Raw genomic sequence first — 20,510 nt, forward strand, 5'->3', positions numbered from 1 at the left:
GAATTAACAAAACCTTTGTTTTATAATTACAGGACAGCTATGATCTATCATCATTTTCGGTATTATTTCACATACTTACTTCTTACAATTTAAACCTGCTGATGGATTTTGTTCATTTACTACAGCAGCTTTTCTTTATTATTTAGAAAAACTGAGATATAATGAAACTCAAATTGCACTTCTTTTCCTTATAGATCTTGGATCCAGATCTGGGATCTCCTTCCAGGTCTGGACAAGGGCATCAGCTAGACCAGGTCCTGGACAGTCTGACGTGTAACCAGGTGGAGTGAGATGGACCTAAACACAATGTGCCAGAGTTGTTCTATCGGTGTTCTATTAGGTCAGGCAAGCTTTGGTGCCTGTAAATGGAATCAATTCCTTGATCCACCAGAAACTATTTGCATACTCTTGCCATGTGATGCCAAGCACCAAGAGAAACTAAGATTCAGTGTACCAATGTAGGGTTTGACACTGGGTTCAAGGATTTCATCCAGATACCAAATAGCAGTCATTTGGTATCTGGCATGTAGAGTTCTATGTGTCCCTCCATGGATATGTCACTGACCCACTACCAAACTGATCATGCTGAATGATGCTACAAGCAACATAACACTCTTCACAGCTTCTCCAGACACTAATATATATATATATATATATATATATATATATATATATATATATATATATATATATATATATATATATATATATATATATATATATATATATAGCGAGAGAGGGGGGGAGAGGGAGAGAGAGAAAGGGTGTTGTATACAAAACAAGGACCTTCCTAGTAGTACATGAACGCGGCACGAAACACGCCCCTCTTCATCATCACTGGCACTCCCACAATGCAGCGGGGTAATGTATTAACATGGCGTCAATGCTTGCTGTTTTGACCAGGGCCGTGGGATTTGAAAACATTATGTAGACCAGAACCATGGAGATAGCTAAACAATAATTTCGAATCAACTTAAGAGTTCGAAAGTAAGTCAGTGCGTGCTCTGTTGTGTTGCAATGGTTTAAGCGTCTCCTTTGTGTTTTTTATGACTTGCTGCTGTGTAGTAAGTGAGTACCAGTATTATTTATTTCCCGTAGCTAGCTCAGGCGGACGACCGGGCATCGCAGCTAACCTCAGTAACATTACGGAGGGGGCTAACAACGTACTCTGCAGAGCAAAGCAACCCCAGGAAGTAAGCGTGAAGCATTCCCATAACGTAAGACGGTACATTTAACCTTTAATGGTAAGCTTTTTAAGTTAATTCTATTTTAACGCATTTTTTTTCTCTGCCTGATGGCATCTTCCTCCCTTATTTGTTGCTCGGAAGTTTAGCTAACTGTGTGTGTGTTAGCTTTCGGTGTTGTGTTTAAGTTTGTTTTTCTCTAAACTGAAACACACGGAAGCCCCAGTGAGTAGTAATGTCTGCAACCCCCAACCTGTGGTTTACTGTAAAACGAAATTAATCTCCAACTGCGATAGTGGAGGTGGATTTCCAGGAACAGACCTGGGGGGAAAGCAATCAGGGTGGTAAACTGTCTATTTGGCATTTGTGTTTGATCTAAAAACGCTAGTTTGATTACGTTGGAACTACGATGCTAACTTTTGTTTGATTAATTTCGGCATTTTATAGACAAATTGGTCTGTTGCTTTATGACGAATGAAAATGATCATTAGCAGCAGTGTGGATCTCTGTGCTAAACGATTTTTGTTTTAACTGAGAATATTACAAACGAGCTTTATAAATTGTACTGTATGTGCACATCTGTCATAGTTTTTGTTTAGTGTGCTCACAAGATATTTTAGTTTGATTTCATAAAAACTTATTGATGTGCTCACTTGGTAACTTGGCTCTGGGATTTTCTGTGTTCAGCGTGGACAATGCATAATAAAAATGATCTGTTTGAACTCTAAAGACAAAGTTAAAGTTGCTCTGTAACGCCCCCCGCTCATCTTTATTACTTTTAAACAATGATAAATCCTTTAAACAAAAGAGTAAAAGGTAAAGATCTGACCCAAAATTAACTCAACACTTCCTTATTTATTTATAACTTGATTATTCACCTTTTTAATGAGTCAAAGTCAACTCTTTTAAAAAATAAAGGGAAAAAATCTGTTATTAAAAAAAAAAGTTTTAAATAAACAATAAACTAACAATTATGAACTAAAGATTTTTCTCTAAGTTACTCATTCAAAGTTTACATATGCATTCGGCTGAATTGTTAAAACAATGCACAACACATTATTTCACTGCAGATACAATTTATTTTTTCTTCTTTTCCTAGACTTTGGGTGGCCTGCCTCCCTGGCCATCTTCAGTGTGGTGTTGACTCCACCAGGAATAAGAGCAGAAGAAACAAAGGGATGGATGAGTCCTTGACTCCAGTAAAGACAGTCAAACAGTCTCAGCTCAGAGGAGCTAAAGCTTTATCCACTGAGAAATCAAATAAAGAGACTCTTGTGCAGAGAGAGGGTCATAAGTCTGCAAGCCGCAGCAAAGAAAACAGCACGACTACCAAGGATGAACATAATATAGGCAGCCAGGTTAGCCGTGGGCAAGGCAAGACTTCTACAGATACTCCCCAGGACAAGAGAAGAGGTCGGCCATCCAGATTGAGTAGGCTGACTGGAAGAACGGGTTCTGGGGAGAGAGGCAAAGGAAAAGGGGCAAGCTTACAGCAGCACCTGGTGCCACAGGCTTCTGAGTCCAGAACATCTCTTTCTGCAGACAGCAGCCCCTCAGCAAACAAAGAGAGCAGCTCTTCTGTAGTGCCTGTTACCCCTGACAAAGGGCTTACAGAGCAGGCTAGGAGCTCTACTAGAGCCCTGGCAAAAGAAAAATCCCAAGGTGGGTTGTAAAGCATTTTTCCTGAAATGAAGAAGTCTTCTTCATCAAATAGAGCTCCAGTAAAGTGCTTTGTGTTTGCTGTTTTTTTTAGTGTTGAAAGCCGCAACACTGATGAATCAGTCTGTGCAAGAGGGCCCAGAGGTGAGGCCCACTGTGGAGGAAGGACCTCTCACAGAGCAACAGCTGGGCCTCCGACAGGCAGAGGAGCGTCTCCGCAGAGACTACATCTACCGACTGCTGAAAGTGAGAAAACCACTCAGTATAACCTTTGTATACCAAATTTTAATAATATGTATGTAATAGGTCCAGAGTTGCTAAATTACTTGACAGTGCAATAATTTTTTTTAATTTGCATTTTTCCACATGTATAAAAATTTTAAAAAGCCACATCTTAATTAGAATGTGTTCATAACTTTATTTTTGAGATACATCGATTTTTATGATACACTTATTTTCATAAACAGCAGCACAAATGAAAATATCCAAATGGAATGGCTCTTCTGTAAATAAAGGGTTAACTAAAGCTTGAGGACATTTTGGCAGTAAGGTCTTGCCTTTACATTGGAATAAATCAGCTTACAATTTAGCTATAAAGCAGATTGCTACTGTACTATAATAATTATCTAATTGTCTAGTTAAATTAAACATGGGAAAAAATAGTAGCACACAGGCAGATCATGTGTTAAATCTCATTTTCATTTTTGGTGCTAACCTAAATGTGATCATTCTAATTAAACATTGATGCACTGATCATTGATGGCTAATCATTTCTGTCTCATATAAATGGGGAAAAAAGACTAAAAGGCTCATTCTAATAGAAAAGTCTGAGTAAACTCAAGATTGAGCTCAGTTTAAACTGGACGCATTATCGTATTTTTCTACCATTTGGACCATGGTGAAGCCCCTCAGTTCATCTAATTGGCTGCTCCTCTTTAAAATACAAACCAAACCCAAACTGTTCACTGTCTCTAAGATCATACTTAGCAAAGACGGCCTGAAACACATTCTAGAGTAGTCGGAAGGTTTTGGCTGATGGGAATTTCCTGTACATAAGCTGAGCTTATTTTTATGAAGCCCTGATAATGTTTGATATGAACATTCAGTTTTTAAACAGGATGTATAACAGGATCTGTTCTTCCTAATTTTCGCTATTTCATTCTTCTGTTACCTTGAGTCATTTTCAGAATGTGTGTTTTTGGTTTTTTTTGTACTGGGCACTTTTTTTTTTTTTTTTTTAAATCTCCACCCAGCATGGCAAGGTGAGATCCACTGTTTAATTATAAGCTGGAGGATCCAAATAACAAATCCCCCACATGTAGAGAACATAAATTGATTGCCTATGTCTTTGTTTTTACAGCAGTCCCCTGAGTACCCAAACTACCAGTACATATGCAAGCTGTGCTCTGTGCACATTGAGAACATTCAAGGAGCACACAAACACATCAAGGAAAAGAGACACAAAAAAAACATAATGGTAAGTACTTGTGATATGCTGGTGTTTATCTGAGTGGACTGATAGGAAGATTTTAAAATAGTTTACACATTCTGCTTGTGACATGTTAGGAGAAACAAGAGGAAAACGAGCTGCGTGCCCTGCCACCTCCTTCTGCTGCTCAGCTGTGGGCTGTCAATGCCGCTGTCCTAGAAACTGCCAGGCAGCAAGGGATATCAGATGAAGACTTTGAGATTCGAAAGACAGTGGTCAGCAGGATGGAGATCATTATACAGAAACACCTCACAGGTTGTATGATGTGATCGCATCCAGTCAATTCCTTGATTTTATCTTTATTGACAGTTGGCAGTCTTTCTGTGAGAGTTATTCTGCGTAGACTATAGATCTGCCTGACGTTGATTCTTTGGTTTCCAGCTTGTTCACTCCGTCTCTATGGTTCGTGTCTTACCCGTTTTGCCTTCAAGACAAGTGATATCAACATTGATGTCACCTACCCTCCCTCAGTAAGTCTGCTGCTAATAGTTTGCAATCCATTTACTCTTAACACAAAAGCACAATGACAGCAGTGACCTTTTCTTATGTCTGTTCAGATGACACAACCTGAAGTCTTAATTCAGGTGCTGGAAATCCTCAAAAACAGTCGTAAGTTTTCTCAGTTGCATTTTATATTAAGTTGATGTGCTGGTTATTAAGCTGTATATAACTCCAGATTAGCTGAATGCTGTTTCGGGTCCCCCCTCCCCCCCCCCCCATCTGCATTTTTTGTTTTCAATTTGGCTGAAACCCATCATTTAAAAAAACAAAACAAACAGTAATTGATTGTTTTCTCCCTAGCCGAGTTTTCTGAGGTGGAGTCAGACTTCCATGCCAAAGTACCTATCGTGTTCTGTCGGGATGTTAGCAGGTGAGCATTAGCAGGATCTCTTTTTGTCCCTCCATGTTGTATGTCTATGACACAGCATTATCTTCAGTGACAGAATAAGTTAAATGTAAGGCTAGGGAGTATAGGGCTGCTCGATTATGGCAAAAATGATAATCACGATTATTTTCACTGAAATTGAGATCTCGATTATTTGACAATATTTATTTAACCCTTTAAGACCTACTGTAGAACCAAGTCTGCCAGAGCTTATATTATTATTATTTTTTACATGTTGTAGTGCCATTTGTGGGAACATTTCAAGTTGCTATACATCAATACAACTGTTAATGCATACATATTATTAAAATATGGGCTATAAGTCCATAGTAACTACATTAATTGCAAAAAAAAGTTCAATAAACTACAAAAAAAATTGAAAATCGTTTTTGTTTTGTTTTTTTACATATATTTCTACTTGGAGAAATTTAAGAGGTTTATCCCTCAAAAGTTTAAATACAAAAAAGTTGCAAAAAATAGTTTACAACAACAGGAAATTTATTTTGAGTGTCTTCATAGTTTTATTTTGGAGATACAGCAATTTTTATATACTGCAGGAAAAACAAAAAAACAATCCTATGATGCAAATTTGCAAAGAAAACAGCACGTGCATTAAAATAAACTATTTCCAGCAGTGCAATTCGAGTTCTAAGCATCCCAGCAACTATTCAGAAAAGTCAAACATGACTTATAAAAACACCAGTATAGGCTTTTAAGGCCTACAAGTAAAAAAACTACATTTTCCGCGAAAATGACGCCACTTCCGGTTTTGGGCAGGAAATGGCGGACATGCGAACTACCTGTTTCAATGTGCGAAGTGTTACGAACAGCTGATCGGATCGGCAAAGCCTGTTGTGGAATATTATGTTTTTGTTCCTGCAAGCGCTTTTTATGCAATTTTTATACACACAGGCTTAAATACAGTCCCGATCAAAAGTTTAAGACTACCTCAAAAATGGCAAATCATATTTTGCATGGTTGGGTCTTAACAAGGTTCCAAGTAGAGCTCCAACATGCAACAAGAAGAAATGGGAGAGAGAGATAAAAAAAAACAATTTTTAGAGCATGCAATTTATTGAAAACGCTTAAACTAAAAAAGGCAGTTTTACACCTGATCAAAAGTTTAGGACCACATGCCTTTAAATGGCCAAATCTGTGCAAAAATATGGAGTCATTGTCATTGTCTGTCAGGTAGTCACTGATGGCAAAGACAAAAAAAAAATGTTCCACTTTTCTAATGTGGTCGGGTTGTTGAACTGCATAAGCAGGGTCTTTCACAGCACGCCATCGCTGCTGACGTGGGGCTCAATAAAACAGTCATTTGGAATTTCTTAAATCAGCGGTCCCCAACCTTTTTTGCGCCACGGACCGGTTTATGCCCGACAATATTTTCATGGACCGACCTTTAAGGTGTCGCGAATAAATACAACAAAATAAAACTAGTACCGGTACCGAAAACAAGAAAATTTATTCATAACACACATGAAAAGACCAAGGAAAACAGAGTAAACGATAACAAAATAATGCTGAAAACCGATAAAAACCCTGAAAACTATACATTTCACACCTGAGCCTCAACTCTCGTGGCCCGGAACCAAACGACTCACGGACCGGTACCGGTCCGAGGCCCGGGGGTTGGGGACCGCTGTCTTAAATGATCCTGAGGATTATGGAACAAAAACATCAGGTGGAAGACCCCCCCCCCCCCCCCCCCCCCAAAAAAAAAAAAAAAAAAAAAAAAATTCACCAGCAGTGAGCCTGATGATCCTGTTGGCTGTCCTTGAAGAAACTGGACGATCCTCGATCAGCGTTACTGGGGCTGCAGTCGGCACCGGCGTTACTGGTGCTGACTGGAGCCCCATAACTATCAGACGGCATCTGAGACTGAAGGGCTTCAAAAACAAAAAATGTCTTCAGGGACCTCATCTCCTTGAACGCCACAGAACTGGCCATTTGGACTTTCCAAGAGAGCACCAAACATAGAATTTTTAAAGGTGGAAGAAAGTTTAAGTGTTTGATGCGAAAAAAAAAAAATTAACCTTCATGGTCTGATGGATCCCACTTGCAATGTTTTCTATGCACCACAGTGGAGGGGGGGCCATAATGGAATGGGATGCCTTTTCCTTCAGTGGAGCAATTGAGGGTTCTGGAGGTGCAGGAATGTCAAACGGCTGTTGGCTATGTCCAGATGTTTCAGAGAGCATCTTTCGTGACTGAGGGCCCTCCTCTGTGTGGTTACGACTGGGTTTTTCAACAGGACAATGCTACAGTACACAATGCCCGCAGGACAAGGGACTTCTTCCAGGAGAATCACAGGTTTTTTGGAGGTGTGGTCCTAAACTCGAACAGCTGTAAAACATCCTGTTTGAGTTCAAGCATTGTTTTAATCTCCCAAGACCCGAACTCTTTCATGGCTTGCATTTTTAATTTTTCTTTGATATTTGGGCTGATTGTTTTTACATTCATCCGGTCCCAAAGAATTACGAGATTGTTTTTTTGTTTACCTAGTTTTATGTTTCTGAGAAAAATGAGAGCCACATTCGTTTTAAATTTTGATAGAACAGTGGCAGTATAATGTCCTCGTAAGTGGATATCAGGCCCTTGTAGAAAAAAAATTAAGTATTTTGGTCTAGACAACCCAAAATGTAATGTCCACATATGTGGATGCCAGGTCCTAGGAGGCTTAAAAAACAAATGTTTTGCTCACTCCCATTTCTTCTTGTTGAATGTTAAGGGTCTACTTGGAACCTTGTTAAGATCAAACTATACAGTAAATTACTTTTTTTTTTGCTTGCTATTTTTCAAGTGGTCTTAAACTTTGGATCAGCACTGTATACGCATCCAGCCCAGTAACATTTAGATAAATGTCGCTTTAACAAGTTGCACCTTGACCAGATGGTTTTGGTAGCCATCAACAAGCATCTGAGATAATTTTGACTCTATATTTGACTGTTCTCCTTGGCAGAATTGGTACCTGGCTTTTAAGCACAGCTGTAGGTAAATAAAAGCAATCCCAAATCATAAGCAATGCTTCACCGTGCCTGTGATGCACTTTTGATAGAAGTTTTTCCATTCCTCCCACTCACACTTACCTTTCAGAATTGTGTTTTTTTTTTTTTTTTTTTTTATCAGATTGGAACACATTTTCTCTCATGCCTTTTGGAGAGTTGATGCATTTCTTTGTAAGCTGTAACCAGTTTTTTGTTTGCTTTTATCCACTTTGATGTATATGATATATCTAATGCTTTGTAAGTGGTTTTTAAAAAACAAAAAAACTGACTAATACCTTTCGACCGCTAGATTTTGATGCTTTTTAGGCTCTTAGCAAACCATGACTTCTGCCGTAGCAGAAAACAGTGAAGATCGGGACAGCAGCTGAACTCTATTTGGGGTTAATCAGAGTCTCTTAATTGATGGCAGGCATGTTCCCAGGAAGTCTGTTGTAACACCTTTTGATTTATCACAGTATTAGTTTAAGGATGTGGACACTTATGCAACTAGCTTAATTTTTTTGAATATATTTTTTCCTAACAACTTTGTTTTTCAGTTGAATTGTAAAGGCTTCTAGGTCACATTAAAAATGGGAAAAGTGTATACACTGTTTATGTCCACTGTATATATTACAAAAATAAATATGAAAATTCTAAAGTAAGTTGTGAATTATCAAAATGTATTAAGTGCCCAGCCTATATAAAGCCTGTGTGTGGGAAATCACTGAGGCCTGCAGTCTGGTATTGTTTTTTGTTTTTTAATGTGACCTCTTTTTCAGATCATGAGCCAGTGAGACATTATGACAGTTAGAATTTGGTCCAGCTAATTGTCATCTTCCCCCACCTCTGTTTCTTCACAGCGGTCTGATGTGTAAAGTGAGTGCAGGAAATGATGTTGCTTGTCTTACGACCAATCATCTGGCAGCCCTGTCTAAACTGGAGCCCAGACTGATTTCACTGGTGTTGGCCTTCCGCTACTGGGCAAGGGTAAGCCTGTTTCGGACACTCAGAATGCATACACCTAATACATGTGTCCTTTGTTTAGTTCTCAGCATGTTGCAAAAGTATCTTTGTGTCATGATACTTGATAATTAATGTGTTTATGAAATGGCACAAAGGATATAGTGGATGTTTTGGATATGAAAACTGACGGACCAGAAATAATGATGATGTAATGGAAGTGGGTTTTTGTTTTTGTTTTTTTAAATCTCTTGTTAAAAGAGTTATTTTCAACCTCATTTGTGTGCAAATATAAAACTTATATGCCCAAATGGCAAACACAGATGATCTGTTGGTCTGTATGATGTATTGTTTGGACCAAATTTTGCTTTGATGTTTTGCTGAAAGCAAAAATAGATTTTTTTTTTCTTTTATGTATTTATCCACACAGTTGTGTCACATTGACTGTCAGGCTGAAGGTGGCATCCCTTCATACTCCTTTGCCCTCATGGTGATCTTCTTCCTGCAGCAGAGAAAAGACCCTATCCTCCCTGTCTACCTGGGCCCCTGGGTAAGTTACTGAGAAAGGGCCACTCTGTATCTGTGCTCCTTGGCAAATAACCAACGTTAAACAAAATTATTTTTAAATCCCTTTCTTTATATTTTAGAACCTGGAATAGAGTTGGGAGATATAGTCTCAAAATTGTATCTGAGATTTCTGAGAGTATTTCCATAAAGTTTGCGACAATGAGATTTTTGAGAGTATAGGGGGAAAAAAATACAGAACAATGATTGGAGAATAAAGCTTCTGAGCAGCAGCAGTTATAAGTACAAGTGAATGAAGGGCATTTACCACCTTCATCTTCAGAGAGTTACTGTCGTTAGTGACACTTTACCTATTTCAAAGTGTGAACTGTATTGACGCAGCAGCATCAGCATTATAGTGCAGTAGTAGCGATGCAATATTATACCAAGTGACACAGCATACCTCAAATATGAACACAAAGGTAACCACCGTGGCGTTTTTCAATTCAGTTCAATTCAATTTTATTTATATAGCGCCAAATCACAACAACAGTTGCCTCAAGGCGCTTTACATTGTAAGGTAGACCAAACGATAATACATCAGAGAAAAACCCAACAATCAAATGACCCCCCTATGAGCAAGCACTTTGGCGACAGTGGGAAGGAAAAACTCCCTTTTAACAGGGAGGGGCGGCCATCTGCTGCGACCGGTTGGGGTGAGAGAAGGAAGACAGGAAAGAAGACATGCTGTGGAAGAGAGACAGAGGTTAATAACAAGTACGATTCAATGCAGAGAGGTCTATTGACACATAGTGAGTGAAAAAGGTGACTGAAAAGGAGAAACTCAATGCATCATGGGAATCTCTCAGCAGCCTATGCCTGTTGCAGCAGAACTAAGGGAGGATTCAGGGTCACCTTATCCAGCCCAAACTATATGCTTTAGCAAAAAGGAAAGTTTTAAGCCTAATCTTAAAAGTAGAGATAGTGTCTGTCTCCTGAATCCAAACTGGAAGCTGGTTCCACAGAAGAGGGGCCTGAAAACTGAAGGCTCTCCCTCCAGCCTAGAAGTAATAGATTTTCAGTGGAAATCTTAAGTAAACATATAACTGCTTAACCTTTTAGTTAAGAACAGTTAAGAATAACTAAAGTAACTTAACTGTGTAATGCTTCAGAAGCCTGTACAGCAGTGTAATATATTAAAACTAGTGGTGCAACGGATCACGGTTGATCCGTAATCCGAACCGATCCCACTCCACGGTTCGGCACGCACGTGATCCGAAGATTCGAAAAAGAAGGAAAAAAGGTATGTGTATGGTGCGCGTGGTCAGTCTGTCAAGCGATATTTATGGTCAGCGCTAGCGGTCCAAGTGGAGGAGCAGAGGAGTTTGCGGTATTTAAGCAGCCCTTTGCTGCCCAATCCGACCGGGCTAAAGCTATTACAAAAGCTACTGGAGTGTTTAGCTGCAGACGGGAGGCCGTATTCCCTTGTGCAAAACAAGGGGTTTAAACTATGATGAACGTGCTTGAGCCACACTATGATATCCCGTTGCGCGTCCACTTCAGTGACAGGATCGTACCCAGGCATGTATGAGCAGGAAAAGTTTAACGTTATGGCTGAACTGTCCCAGGCATCTTTTGTTGCCCAACTACAAACGGGTGGACCTCCAGGTCAACGGAAAGCTACGTGACCGCTCATTATATCACAGCGGAGTGGTAGATATAAAACCCTGTACTGCCCTATTTTGCACCTTAATTTGTTTTTATATAATTGCGTGGAATAAGTCTTGAGTTGAATGTTTTTAATAGGCAAAAAATACTTAAAAAGTTAATAGGTAAATGTTAAATTTTTTCTTTTTTTCTTTTTTGCTGATCTGAAAATTGATCCGATCCGTGACTTAAAACCGTGATCCGAACCGAACCGTGAGATTTTTGATCCGTTGCACCACTAATTAAAACTGAAAAATGTTCAGTCTTGGGTTCAGTTTTTTAACCCGCTGTGGTAAGCGGTAAACCCACCATGTAACCACATCAACAATTTCCATCCACTGTTTGCACTCTGCAAGTGCAACTTGCAAGTAAGGTTACAAATTAGAGAACACAAATGCATAGTGTTACTAGAGCAACAACAAATTTTGACATCATATGACACTTTCACATCATGTCAAAGTGGGGCTGCTCAATTAATCGAATTTTAATCACGATTACGATCTGGGCTTTCAACGATCATTAAAAATGAATGAGCCGATTATTAGCCCCTCCCTCATTTATCCGCGACACCTTAAAGGCCGGTCCGTGAAAATATTGTCGGGCATAAACCGGTTCGTGGCGCAAAAAAGGTTGGAGACCGCTGATTAAGAGGACCCGAGGGAAGCTCGGAAAGTTATTTGGAGAGGAGAGTGACTGCCGTTGGTTGAAAAGAGAGGTAAAAAAAAAACTTCAGTGGTGTTGCACACTATTTTATATTATTTTTTAAAGTCATTATTCAATACATTGTTATTGTTAACCCTTTAAATCTGGTCAGAGCAGCACGCTCCGTTTTGCGTAACTATTTTTAAATCCCTGTAGAACCTGAACCGTGTAAGCTAGCGCAATAATTGGTTTTGCATATGAAACCAGAGGAGTTGTACTTACATCTTATGCCATCAGCTTGTCCTTGGTCACGGTTTCCTTCCACATAAAGCTTTGCAAAAATTGCATAAAAAGCGCTTGCAGGAACAAAAACATAATATTCCAGAAACACGCTTTGCCGATCCGATCAGCTGTTCGTAACACTTCCCACTTTGAAAAAGACGTCAGCGCGAACTATCACATGTCCGCCATTTCCTGGCCGAAACCGGAAGTGATGTCATTTTCGCGGAAAATGTAGTTTTTTACTTGTAGGCCTTAAAAACCTATACTGGAGTTTTTATAAGTAATGTTTGACTTTTCTGAATAGTTTCTGGGATGCTTAGAACTCGAATTGCACTGCTGGAAATAGTTTATTTTGATGCACGTGCTGTTTTCTTTGCAAATTTGCATCATAGGATTGTTTTTTCGTTTTTCCTGCAGTATATATAAAAATTGGTGTATCTCCAAAATAAAACTATGAAGACACTTAAAATAAATTTCCTGTTGTTGTAAACTATTTTTTGCAACTTTTTTGTATTTAAAGTTTTGAGGGATAAGCCTCTTAAATTTCTCCAAGTAGAAATATATGTAAAAAAAACAAAACAAAAACGATTTTCAATTTTTTTGTAGTTTATTGCACTTTTTTGCAATTAATGTAGTTACTATGGACTTAATGCATACATATTATTAAAATATGGGCTATAACAGTTGTATAGCAACTTGAAATGCTCCCACAAATGGCACTACAACATGTAAAAAAAATAATATAAGCTCTGGCGGACTTGGTTCTATAGTAGGTCTTAAAGGGTTAAATAAATATCGTCAAATAATCGAGATCTCAATTTCAGTGAAAATAATCGTGATTATCATTTTTGCCATAATCGAGCAGCCCTATGTCAAAGGTTTTACCAGTGGTAGCAGGGCCCAGACAGTGTAATGTTGACAGTGTCTGAGCATCTAATGGACAAAATGACCCACATTTTCTGTCTGTGTGTCTTCAGGATAGTTTGGTTAAAAAAAACAATCCCACATGGCTCGAGTCTCTATTTGGAAACTAGGTGTAAATACAAGACGTTGATGGAAAATTGTATCATTCTTGTCACGAATGGACACATTGATGCAAAAGTACAACACTAAAAATATCCCGTGTTGTTGCTTAGATTATCTCATCAGACTTTTTGAGCACTATGCTGTATGCTCTGCCTGTGTAATAACGAAAACTCTTCTGATGCTGTAAATCATTAGTTTTCTTTAAAGATGCCTACCTATATTATATCTATGCATTTATCAGAAGGTAATGATAAACTCACTGTTTATGAAATGTTTAGCAGATCTTTTTTCCTGTTAGTTTTTAAAAAGATAAATTAAACAAATAAAATAGGTTTTATGAGACTTGTTGCAGTTTTCCACATGGTTACAAATGTGGATGACACAGGGTGAAGAACAGAAATGATTTCATTACAAACTTGATCTAATGTTGCTCACTGAGATTCATTGCTTTTAAATAGTGTAAGGTCTAAAAACATCCCCTGCAGAACAGGATATGAGAAGGTGTCAATTCTAGTGGCAGTAGCTTCTCTATGTGAGTGACGGAGCTACTTGTTGTGCTGGTTGAACAAGTAATGCCACTCTAATGATGCACACCTGCTACAATGACATTGAGTAACATACAGAGGTTTTATAGCTTTTTCACACTTAAGTTGTAATCTGTCAAATTTTAATTTGATCCGGCATCCAATCACCTGAATCACCCGAGAAGCTTCTTCAGTTCTAAAAGTAAAGAAGCTTCTCGAATGAGAGGTGAAACCTCTTCAAGGAAACTTGAAGTCCAGACATTTTACTTTTCAAGCTCCTTAGACAGGAAGAAGAGTAGTTCTTATATACCCGTCAAACAAAAGATATAGTGATTTATTAAAATGTGCAAATATACAACATTAAAAAAAACCCTATAGTTCCTCTGTCTGAATTAGGTGATGAGTTTGGGGAAAAACTACAGGTTTACAATGGTTTGGTTGGTTTTCACATAGAGAAAAATTCAAGTGAACTCCGAGCCAATCAAAATGTGTCAGTCTGCTTATTAGGCAGATGTATCTGGGGTGGGAGCAATAAAAGTAATACAGGAAGAAAGTGCTGTGTGAGAAAAGTGAGAATTTACATTCATTTCACAGCTAGTTGCAAGACCTTACAGAGCTTTTACATTTATAGTAGAGATGGCACGATACCACTTTTTTATGTCCGATACCGATATCATAAATTTGGATATCTGCCGATACCGATATGAATCCGATATAGTGTTTTTTAATCAACAAAACTGTTTTTTAAATATCTTGCTGCATTTTGTAGAAGTTCATACTCAAGTTTAAAACAACAACTACACTAAAGCTATTCTGTGATACCTGTATGCAAAAAAAAATATTTCATAGTTCAGCAATACTGATCAATCTAATAAACTTGAACCACCATCCTCCCTATTCTGGTATTTTAAAGAGTACTTAGCATAAATATTAAGCAACCTAACTAATAGCGTTCCAACTCCCAGCAACAACAAAAATAAATAAATAAAAAATAGGGAACCACCCTTCACGCGCCACCTCATGATGCTTAATCGACATAATCAACCTTAATTTGATGCAGTGTGAAAAAAATGCAGAGAAATCAATTATTTTTCAAGAAATATTAAATAGATTCAACATCTTTCTTCAACAAAATTGCAGACTGCACAGATGGTACCTTCCCAAAGGAAAAAGTACTATAGCTTCCTAGGGTATGTGTGTGTATATATATATATATATATATATATATCAGGGGTGCAACGATACACAAAATTCACGGCTCGGTTCGGTTCGATACTTTGGTGTCACAGTTCGATATTTTTTCGATACAAAAAAAATGTTCATGCCTTTTTAATTTGTCATTTATTAAAATTATAAATATATATTTTAACTCAAAAGTACAGTTTTTAAATTTAACCCTAACCCTTGTGCGTGTTTTTTATTTTGACAGCGAATGCGCACCTGCGGACCACTTATGTGCAGCCCTGGTTATTTAGCTCGTCATATTGCAGCCACAGAAATTATTTTGTCCATGAAACCATAAAGCTGCACTTTCTTTTTGCCTTATAGTCTGATTTGTCATAACTTCTCCTGCTGCTTTTACACACGCACTCACATAAGCTCAGCGATTCTCTGCGCGATCAACCTCTCACATGTTTAAGCTTGCTGCAGGAGATTTCACTTGTCATGTTTGCATAGTAAGCTAACGATTAATAAGACGATGTCAGAGGAATTGGTGCACAAATTATCATCACTCACAGATCAGTGCTGTCGCTCTCTATACACAGTTCGCGCGATTGCAAAGTGAAAGCAAAAAAACAAGCGCAAATTCAAACGCGACTTCAATATGTCACATATTGACAGTGGCTCACCGATGCCAATGACATAATTACCCAGCTACATTTCTGAAAGAATGCAAAAGCATTGACATATATTTTTCCTACAATAGCCCGACGGGCAGGGAAGAGATAGATTTTGGTAGCCCGACTGAAAAAATCGCTAGCTCCGGGACGTCGGGCTAGCGATATTGCAAGCCCTGTATCTGATTGAGGAATCACTCATCTTTGGAAAAGAGAGTTTATTACAGAGAAATGGCTCTTTCCAAAATAAAAGCTATACTATCCGCTTCTTCTGGGCTATATTCTCAGCAGCATAAGGAGAATCATGTGCTAACAGCTGTCTAAATGACTCGGCTAAAGTTAGTAGCATGCTTGTTGTTTTTGTCTTTGCACTAGGATGATGTCGGCGTAAATGTGCAGTCATATTCGTTGTGTTCCCACTAGTGCTTTCAGGTTAATCTCGTTGAAATGACCTTAACGCCACAACACGGCAAATCTCCGTTAACGAGCTACCGCCGATCGCCCCGTGCATGGGGCTAGACGGCCAACACGTTAACGAGCTAACTGCGCTAACACACTAGTTCACACCAATGTAATTGAGCATTGCATGGCACATCCAACATACTGTTTTACTTTAGTCCATGACTCGCTTACCTTCAGGGTCATACGTCACATGAAAACCAAAATAATTCCAAACGCCAGATCTGAATGAGAGTGGGGGAGGTCCATGTTGCTGAGAGCTTAACTTCTGTCTCGCTAGCTTGCCCTGTGCTCTTCCTCCTGACTATGCTGTCTGTGTGGAGCGCTCAGTGGATCTGCGCTCGACAGTGCAGCCTAGGCGGAGTAGTTGAACACAGATTCACTGAGCGCTCAACACAGACAGCATCGTCAGAAGGAAAATTGATAAAATAAATTACAAATGTTGTATTGTTCGATACATATGCGTACCGAACCGAAAGCACTGTATCGAACGGTTCAATATCGATACGAATATCGTTGCACCCCTAATATATATATATATATATATATATATATTAGGGGTGCAACGATACACAAAACTCACGGTTCGGTTCGGTTCGATACTTTGGTGTCACGGTTCGATATTTTTTCGATACAAAAAAATGTTCATGCCTTTTTTAATTTGTAATTTATTAAGATTATAAATATTTATTTTAACTCAAAAATACAGTTTTTAAATGAAATGTTGCTGAAACAACAAAATAATAAAAGAATAAAAGAGTTTGGAAACGAGTTTATTTCAGAGAAATGTCCTTTTCCAAAATAAAAGTTATGCTATACCCTTCTTCTGGGGTAAATTCTCAGGAGCATATTGAACATATCAGGTCCCCATAAAATGAACCACTCTCTGATGGACCTCACCTCACACACATCTTCTGGAGTGCTAGCACTTAGCTGCATATACAACAAAAACAACTTAAATAAAAATGTATTGCACAGAAAGGCCTTCCTAAATATATTTTTAAACATTTGAAATGTTCTAAAAACAAGGTATCAACCACATACAGTTCTGCATTGTTTGGGAATCCCTGACGGTATTTTCTATTCTTGGCAGAATATAAAACAAACACACCCAATCCCTGACATGAAAAAAATTTTTTAGAACCATGTTCTATAGTGTACAGAAAACACATGAAAACTTAAATCTGGTAAAGCTATACTTCACATATTTTCTGTTGTGCAGACTTGGCACCATGTAAAACAAACAAACAAAAAAAACACCATGTAAAGAATAAAAAATAAATACAAATAAAAGCTATTCTATACCCTTCTTCTGGGGTATATTCTCAGCAGCATATATAACAAATCAGGTACCCATAAAATGAATCACTCTTTAATGGACCTCCCCTAACACTCATCTTCTGGAATGCTAGCACTTAGCTGCTTATACAGCATAAACAACTTAAATAAACGGTCCTGTTAAATACAAACCAAAACATAGTTTACTCAATTTCCATGTTCTTCTTCAGAAAAATTAGGATGTCCACATGTTCTGCTGACAGTACAGATCTACTTGCTGTGACAATGTCACCTGCTGTGGAAAACACCCTCTCACTTGGGACAGAGGTTCCAGGTACAACCAAGTAACACTGTGCCAACTTGGAAAGATGAGGGTACAAGCTGTGATGTTCCTTCCACCATCTCGGTGGGTTATCATCTGTGGGAATGCAGTCTGCTAACCTGTACAAGTTAATTTCCTCCTCTGCCACTTCGGCTGCAGACCTGGTCCTTGGCTTCTGTGCAATGAACAGTTCTCCAAACAACTCCTTCATGGCCGACTTTTTCTCTGGTGGAGATGCTGATGGTGAATCTGAAGAGTTTGCTGCTTGAGTCTCTGCGGAGGTCGCAGTTTCTGTGGTGCCTGCGGCTTGGTCTTGAGGAAATATAAACAACCAAACTGTTAATTGTATTTGTTTAAATAATATTTATAAATGAAGCAGTAGCTAAATAAAATTTCAAAAATAAAAAAAAGAACACCTACTTGTTCAATGCTCAAGACAAGTTCTGTGGTGAGTGCTCCATAGACTCTCAGCTGAGTGACATTATCCAAGTGTCGCAGGGACTTGAATCGAGGATTTAAAGCTGTGCACTTGTGTAGGTAATTCTGAAGGGCAGGATCAGCGTATCTCTTCTCCAGGTCCTCCCTGATGTTTTTTTTTTTTTACATCTCTCACTGCTGGGCTGTCATCACCAGACTGCGCCATAGAGTTCAGGATGTTCATTTTAAGTGGCAGGATCATGGATGCTGTTGGAGATGACGCTTCACACATCATGACTGTCACAGTTTTTAGGGTTTTCATGACTGTAACAAGATTTTCAGCCAGTGCATGTTCTTCCTGAGTTAGATTCTGAATGTTCTTCATACTCTTCTTCACAGTATTGTCGGCCATAGCAGCATACACTGCAGCTTGCTGTTCAAGGTATCTTTCCATCATATCATGAGAGGAGTTCCACCTAGTTGGAACATCTTGAATCAGTTTTTTTCCACTAAGCTGCAGCAGTTGCTGTTTTTTCATAAACACATTGCATCCTGTTGTGCTTCTGTGAAAGAAGGAGACAATTCTTCTCATCTTTGCTAGGAGATGGGAAACCTTCTGCACTGCCATTCCTTTCTGAGCAGCTATATTAATTGTATGTGCAAAACATCCGATTTGTGGCCCCAGCCCAGCAGCTGTGACAGCATTAACTATGTTCTTCGCATTGTCAGTAGTTACAGATATTGTCACATTTGGTCGCACTAACTTCCAGTCTTCCACAGCTTCAGAGAGACCTTTGGCTAAGTCGTCAGTGGCGTGACTTTCGACCAGGCGTGTCTGCAAAACACAGTTTTTCTTGAACTCAAGTTCATTTGGAACTGTAGTGAGATCACCCCCTCCAAAGTGTCTCTGTGCGGTTGCTTTGGTCGACACCCAAGTGTGATTACTGTGTTTACACCTAAACAAATACACCACACCAAGGGGAAAATGAACAGGGTTTGATTTAGGCTACGTCCACACTAATGCGTTTTCGTTTGGCCTCCTGTCCACACTGAGACGGCGTTTTCCTCAAGGAAAAACGCAGCGTTTTGAAAACGCTCTCGAAAACACATACATTTCAAAACGGAGCTGTCCCGCCACAGTGTGGAGACTCGAAAACGCAGACTTTCTAAAACGATGACACATTTTAGTCATGTGATGCAGTCATGTGACCAATTAAACAAAGATAGCGGAGGGCATTATACAGCAGTTGTTTTCATTGCTCTCAATTTTGACAGTCCTAAAAATGATTAATATCAGCTTGTACATGCTCCAGATAGCTTTTCTTCAAATTCTTTAATTCTCACTTGCTTTGGCGCATGCGCATTATTGGAATATAAGCGTTTTGGGCCGTTTCAATGTGGACGCACAACTCTGTGAAAACGATGGAAAACGCTAGTGTGGACGCGAAGCGTTTTCAGGCGAAAACGCCGTTTTCAAATCTATCTGGGCTAGTGTGGATGTAGCCTTAAACTGACCAAACCGGTGTGAAAACATTCTAAGAGAAGCTTGCTTTGTTTTGCTACCTGTTATGATCCCACAGCACCTCAATAATGTTGGGATCTGGCTCTGTGGGGACATTCCATGACTGGCAGTGTTCCATTATGTGTTTTTCTATCTGTATGAATTGACTGCATTGGTTTTTTGTGTCATTATCATGCTGAAAATGAAATTGTTGCCAAACTCTTCCAGATGGTACTGAAATCTGACAGTATTTTTAGTGTTCATAATTCCATTAGTTTTGACAAAATTCAAACACCACTAGCTGGAATGCAGCCACAAATCATGACGGGGCCTCCGCTGTGTTTTACTGTAGACACTCCCGTGTTGACAATGATTTGAATCACAAATTTAAAAATCAGATTCATCACTCCAAAAGACCACTGATTTTCAGTCAGGTTTCTGCCTTTTGACCTTCTTTGCGATGTATCAAAAGTACGACAGTAGTAAATATTAGTAAAAATATAGCTGTGATATCAGATTCTACAGGCTAAAATGGCTATTAAAAACAAGCTAGTGATCTCTTTGCTAACTGTTTTACTTTGCTTCTACTCTCTGTTATGTTTGGCTTTGCTTTTCTCCTGCAGATTGAAGGCTTTGATGTCAAACATGTGGATGAATATCATTTGACTGGAATTACAATGGACATGTATGTCCAGTGGGAGCATAGACCTCCGACCTCTACCGAAGGACGGGGAGAGAACAGAAACGAGGCCAGGGGAGAAGGCAGAGCCAAACCTCAACACCGCAATGATGCCCCTAACTCAGAGGGTTTGGTAAGATTTGTTTTACCTAACTCAGTGACA

The 20,510-nt window shown here is 38.9% G+C and overlaps 1 protein-coding gene across 3 annotated transcripts in view; it reads left to right on the top strand.

The window, feature by feature from the left end:
- The first annotated feature begins 855 nt into the window (after window positions 1–855).
- Window positions 856–20,510, top strand: part of tut4 (terminal uridylyl transferase 4) — a 47,260-nt gene continuing 27,605 nt past the window's right edge. For 2 of the 3 annotated variants that reach the window (XM_085252957.1, XM_085252960.1), the window contains exons 1-12: window positions 856–987; window positions 1,099–1,244; window positions 2,284–2,846; window positions 2,938–3,089; window positions 4,204–4,320; window positions 4,410–4,587; window positions 4,714–4,802; window positions 4,890–4,941; window positions 5,134–5,203; window positions 9,069–9,195; window positions 9,599–9,718; window positions 20,292–20,480. In XM_085252957.1, coding sequence (XP_085109083.1) covers window positions 2,363–2,846; window positions 2,938–3,089; window positions 4,204–4,320; window positions 4,410–4,587; window positions 4,714–4,802; window positions 4,890–4,941; window positions 5,134–5,203; window positions 9,069–9,195; window positions 9,599–9,718; window positions 20,292–20,480 — 1,578 coding nt within the window. In that variant the 5' untranslated portion in view covers window positions 856–987; window positions 1,099–1,244; window positions 2,284–2,362. Of the gene's footprint in view, window positions 1,245–2,283; window positions 2,847–2,937; window positions 3,090–4,203; window positions 4,321–4,409; window positions 4,588–4,713; window positions 4,803–4,889; window positions 4,942–5,133; window positions 5,204–9,068; window positions 9,196–9,598; window positions 9,719–20,291; window positions 20,481–20,510 lie in introns of all 3 variants that reach the window. The other variant, XM_085252959.1, reaches the window with a different exon arrangement.

The sequence above is a fragment of the Mchenga conophoros genome, linkage group LG17, assembly GCF_057382185.1.
Source record: "Mchenga conophoros isolate Kocher_MC1m ecotype Shallow Benthic linkage group LG17, M_conophoros_male_GT1.1, whole genome shotgun sequence".
Classification (NCBI taxonomy): Eukaryota; Metazoa; Chordata; class Actinopteri; order Cichliformes; family Cichlidae; genus Mchenga; species Mchenga conophoros.